The sequence below is a fragment of the Papaver somniferum genome, chromosome 9 (genome assembly GCF_003573695.1).
Source record: "Papaver somniferum cultivar HN1 chromosome 9, ASM357369v1, whole genome shotgun sequence".
Classification (NCBI taxonomy): Eukaryota; Viridiplantae; Streptophyta; class Magnoliopsida; order Ranunculales; family Papaveraceae; genus Papaver; species Papaver somniferum.
This window is the reverse complement of record NC_039366.1, coordinates 117,716,600-117,722,629: the sequence shown is the minus strand read 5'-3', so window position 1 is coordinate 117,722,629 and position 6,030 is coordinate 117,716,600. Positions and strand designations below refer to the sequence as shown.

Here is a 6,030-nt window from a genome sequence, read left to right as displayed (position 1 = left end):
ATTTTATTATCAAACAAACCCACCAAAATATAAGGTTATTCTATAATCTTACATACGTCGTATTTTCATTGAGATCAGTTTGATTTTTTATTCTTTTTTTTTGGAGGAAAAAAAAGAGATATGAAGTTGATCAAAGCAGTAAGGATTTTTACTAAATTTGGTGGTTAATCAATCTATACTATGTATGAACTCCCCTTTGATCCATGGATTTGGGGGGTAATTTAAATTTTTTGTTTTTCATTAAGTGATTGAATGGCGTGAACTCTCTATTTGTTTGTTTGATTAATCAATTGTGAATGGGTGTGTTCTTGAATAGTTAATGTTGATGTTGTAGTGAATATTTTGTGGGTGGTAATTAGAATTTGATTGTTAGAATTTATGTTGGTTTAGAAACAAATCTTGTTTTGGATTAAGGTAATCCTATTTAGCTTAAGGTAATCATGTTTTTGGTTAATCTGAATTAGTGCTAAGCTGGATTACCGTCAGCAGCTTAGGTGTCCTGTGACTCACCTAGTGAGGTATCAACCAACTAATGATGGACAGGTTGGTTGACACATAGCTGCGACTCAGCCCTCTTCTAGCCTCTTATACATATTTGTTTTCAGTAATTATTTCATCTAAGCAATGAGAGGAAATAGAAGTAGAAGCTAAGTCACTTTCCTGCTTCTGTTTGGATATGCTTTTATTTCTTTTCTTCTAAACTTATATGTGTTGTGTGTTAAACTATTTAATTGTGCTTATGTTGTACTTGCTATTAATACATAATTCAGAACTGAAAAGATTTATATTATGTTGTATTGATTATAGTTATCATCTGATTAACTAAAGGTGTAAGAATTATGTACTGAATAGTTGTTAAGATGTTGTTGAGAATGTTAAGACTAAGGTTATCGTTTGTTTCAGCATATGGGTATTCTACAATCATGTTTAAGCATAAAGTTAGGTGATTATGGAGGTGAAATTCAAACATTGATAACTTTGGGTTGGGAATTGAAAAATGGGGTTTGAAGATACACTAGGGCATGATTGCATGAATCATAAAAAATGTAAAGTATTGAGCAACTCAACGGACAACAACATCAGAAAAGATGCTGCTAAAAAGCAAGGCATTGGAATCTGGAGATAAAAATAGTGATGGAAACGAAAAACTTGGAGATATTTTTCTTCGGGAAAGAGATAAAAGATTATAGTTAAAAGTTTCGGTTAACCAAAACCGACTGGTTTTGTACCGAATCGAGAAGGCTTGTAACCGAACTGAACCATATCATCTAATGATTTTCATGGGTTTCCAAAATTTAAAAAAAGAATGCTTCAGATTCGGGTTTGTCTGGCAAACAACCATACCGAACCAAACCATGTGCACCCCTAGTTGCCAGACAATTCACCTACTCGAGGTCTTTAATGCAGAACTTTAAAAAAAAATCTAATTAATCTGATTTGAATTATTTTTTACTAAAATAATTAATATACTCAAAAAGATAACATCAGACCCTTATGCAAAATATAAATATACTTGCTTCAAAAATAAAATAAAAAGTGAAAAACAATAAAATTACAAATAACTGATATTCGGAATGACAACCCTAATCTAAAATAGATATCCTAAATCAAAAAAAAGTAAAAATAAAATTGATATCATAAATCAATAAAATAAAATTGATATCCCAAATCGACAAATCAATTCCTGGCGGAACTTAAAGAAACAGAAAGCAGATCCTTTTACCAAAGTTACAATATACCGTGAATAAACAAGGGTTATCTAGGAAAAGGGGAAGGAACAGTATACCGTTGTCAAACAACCAAATCTGTTTTGATTACACTACAGTACCAATCTTGACCGAACGCTAGTCAAAATATGGTAGCTTGACCAGTTCTTTCCTTGAAACCAACCCTACCACACCTTTTTAACCTTATCTCTCTCCCCATCCCCTCTATATAAAGCAACACCATAACTTCCCATCAAACCTGCTTGCTCTATTCATCCCCTCCCTCACTCAATCTCCATTCTCTCAGTTTCTCTTCTATTCATCTCCATCTCTCCTTCCACTTGTGTGGTCTGACAGAACTGGCTAACTCCCAAGAATCTAGTCTGGAGTCAGAAACAGATTTTAACATAAGGGTCGTACGCGCCCTATATGAAGCCCTGAGTATTCGAGACGTTGAAACTGTTCAGCGATTGCTTGATTCAGACATTGAATGGTGGTTTCATGGCCCGCCTTCTCACCAGTATATGATGCGATTGTTAACTGGTGTTGATCAAAACGTTAAATTCCAATTCGTTCCTCTTTCGATTGCTTCTCTTGGTTCCACAGTTCTAGTTGAAGGTTGTGATCAGAATCGTCAAATCTTCTGGGTTCATGCTTGGACGGTTTCTGATCATGGGATAATTACTCAGGTTAGGGAGTACTTTAATACATCCCTTACCGTAACTCGTTTCGGTAACTCAAATCAATCTACACCGTCCACTTCACCATCATCATCACCGTCCACTTCTCGATCATCATCACCATCATCCTCGTTTCACTGTTTGCCTCTTTGGCAGAGTACGCTTTCCAATAGTGCTGGAAAGTCCATGCCTGGTTTCGTTCTGGCCATTTAAGTTCCGGGGTGTTTTAGTATTTTTAGCAATAAAAGAGTAGATCTGTTGCAGGTGCAGCCTTAGATTTCTATGTGCTGTAGTACCGGATTATTACTCGTTTGTGGGTGCGTTTAGTATTTCGTTGCTTACCCTTTTGTTTGGTGTGTGCGTGTGATTTGAGTGGAAAGATGACAAGTTGTTTGTTGTCCTTAGCGCCTTTTGATATTTCTATGTTATGGTGTTGCAGTTCTATAATAAAAACTTGTCTCCTAGTTTGTTTTAAACGTGTATTTTGTTCTTTGATTTCTGTATTAGCCAGAGTAATGACACCGTTCAAATCTAAGATCCGGATCCAAGTGATTTGTTCTCATAAATTGCACCTCACCAAATGTGTATCGAATATCCGATTATCCGGATATCCAGTCCGGCTGCCGGATTCTCAGGTTCTAAATTTTCGACTTGTCAACTGTAATTGCCAGCCCCAACTTCGATTTGGTTGGTGTTGCGTGTAGATCCAAAAATATATGCTAGCCATGAAAGGAGCATATGGCATGGAAAAACCTAGCTCACGTTTGTCCATAAATTATTGGATTGATGTAGAACCATGACATAACCATAACCACACCTGAAATGGTCGGAAAAGGACTAAAACTATGGCGAGAGGAGTCCAAATTCTACTATTCTAGACCCACTGCTCTCTCAGTGGTTGCTTTCACACACAGTTTTTTACTGTTCTAGAAAGATCTCTTGCGGATGAGTGGTTAAAAAATCATGTTTATTGGCAAAATGTACCAGCTATGGTCCTGCGGCCTGATGGCCTAGATCTGCATTTCAACCACAATTTTTCTATCGGCTTGCAGTGAAGCTACAAACTTTAAGATGTACCACAAATCTCTAAAGACAGATGATGCCAAAGGAGTGGAAAGTCGAAAATAAAGATTGTTTTGCTCAGAACATTGTGACCTGGAGTGTGGCTTGATTGCCAGCTGGAATGTGCAATGCAGTAGTTCACTTGTCATTTTTGGTTCTGATACACGATGATCAAGATGATTTGGAGTTTGGAGTTATTGTGGTTTCTTTTTCGGCTATTGTTCGTCTAGTCGACTCCACCACAGAAGACAAATTGCCTAGAGCCTCACAACAAATCGTGTCTGGTGCAATGCCTAAATCACTCGGGTCCTCAGGTCCTACAGATCTTAAATTATTTATTTAGGTGGGTGGCATGGCATTATTTTTGTTGGTTCCCAAAATCCCAGAAGACATGGTGAGTCCATGTACTAGGACAACATTTTTCTCAAATGGGGGATCAGGTGATTGTCCCATTTCCGAAAACACCCTTTAATAGAGTAAATAATGAGCCACTAACAGGCAGCTTTGCACATAGTAGTTGTTTACACGATTATTAGTGTTAGTTATCAACTAACTCTTCAAATTGAAAATAGAGTTGATAAAATCAGCTCACACGAATGATTTGCGAGTCGACAGGAGAATAAAAAGCCAGCTGTTTATGAATCTTTGAGAAGATTATTTTAGGTAGGAGAGGACACAGGAATCTATATAATTTTTCTGATTTTTAAGTGATGAAATGGAGAGGTACTCAAATAATTCATTCCTCGTTATATGTAGCGTTCGATCTCACTCGCTGGTCCGCCTTGATTGTGGTGTGGGTGTGGCCTTGTAGGTCTCTCCACATAGCTAGGATGTACAATAATAGCTCGTGAAGAACGGGACTAAGAGGAAGAGAACTGTATTAAGAACAGGTATCATTGGCTACCTACCGTCCAAAAACACATGTTAGATAGTGAGGATGATCCGAGTCATCGGCAGTTAGACCCAGATAATGAACCAATAATACCGGACTTTAGGTTGCAAATGTGCAAGTAGTTTATTAAAGTATGCAGAAGCTATACCCAGTCCAGTGGAAATTCTTGTCAAAACACTTGCGCGAACTAAACAACTTGGGGGGAAAATTTGATCTACCACTGCTGGATCAAAATATATCTAGCAGCATCTCCACCGTGAGTTTTGTTTGATATAAAAAAACAATTTTATTATAGGGGCGGCATGTTTTATTAGAGGGACGTCATTATAATAGGACAAAAAGGGTCACTGCTTGATCGTTCAAGGTGTCCCTTATCAAAAAATTGGAAATGACAAATTAATCCTCATTATTGATAACCTAGTTTAGTAATTATAATCAAATTTAGTGTTAATGATTAATTTCACTTATATTAACTCAAAATCAAAACAAAATCAGATTTTTAGAGTTAAAAAGAAAAAAGTTTAGAGGAGAAGAAAAAGAAAAACTTGTGATATTTGTGAAGCCTTAGATTTTGATTCACTCAACCAAAATGAGTGATTCCAGTGACCCGGCATACTTCGAAATTAGTTCCCATTAACTTTTTCTCGCTCAAAATTATCTAAAGTACGTAACAAAATCAAAACTTTTAAATTTTCAGAAGAACTTACGGTTGCAATTTTGCTCGTGACCAACCGTAACTCTTAGTTACAGTTCGTAAGTTATCCAATACCAACCGTAACTGGTTAAATTTTGGGAAGATCCAATTGTAAAACCAGTTACGGTTGGTAATTAAATTTGGACAACAACCGTAACTAAATTACGGTTGGTAACTAATGAATCGAGACCAACCGTAACTACCCTACGGTTGGTGCGTCAACTTAACTTTTGAACCGTAAATCACTGTTTGATAAATTCTTAAGACACAGGATTATTTACGGTTGGTATGGTTGTTTGAGTAACAAACCGTAACTCAATTACGGTTGATAAATATGATGCAAATACAAACCGTAACTGAACATATTTCTCAAAACTAAGAACTTACGGTTGGTATTTGAGTTAAAACCAACCGTAACATCAACCCAATCTACAGTTACGGTTCGTATTTGAGTTATTACCAACCGTAACTCACATGCAACCAGAAATTTCAATTTCAATTTTCATACAAAACCCTAATTTTTGATACAAAATTAACTTAAATGCAACACGATAAACTAAACCCTAACTGAGTTTTTCCAAATATTTTTCGAATCGTCGATTAATCGAAGACGATGAAATTTTCAATTTTAATGGAGGTTACAGTTGATGGAGGAGAAGAGAAGATGAAGAAGATGATGAAAAAAAACTGATTTGATTTTTTCTGATTCATTAGGTTTAAAAAAATTGATTTGATTTTGGTTGATTTAAGGTGAAATGGGTAATCTAATCAATTTACATCCCCTTTAAAACATCCCCTAACCAACTAAAGGGACATTACTTTCACAATGGCGCCCCTCTAATAAATCATGACGCCCTGTAACAAGCCGAGTTTGTTCGATAATTTAAATTCCCCTTAACTATTTATGCTCATCCGTTTGGATAAGAATGTCTCCCCAAGTGGATGCATAGAGGGAATAACAAATGGGACTTGTATATTTAATGATAACGATATTTT

At 36.1% G+C, this 6,030-nt stretch overlaps 1 protein-coding gene across 1 annotated transcript; it reads left to right on the top strand.

The window, feature by feature from the left end:
- Window positions 1–535: 535 nt before the first annotated feature.
- Window positions 536–2,885, top strand: LOC113312474. The gene is made up of 2 exons (XM_026561225.1): window positions 536–543; window positions 1,942–2,885. Exons 1-2 carry the CDS (start codon window positions 536–538, stop codon window positions 2,597–2,599), a joined length of 666 nt encoding a protein of 221 aa, XP_026417010.1. The 3' UTR covers window positions 2,600–2,885.
- The last annotated feature ends 3,145 nt before the right edge of the window (window positions 2,886–6,030 follow it).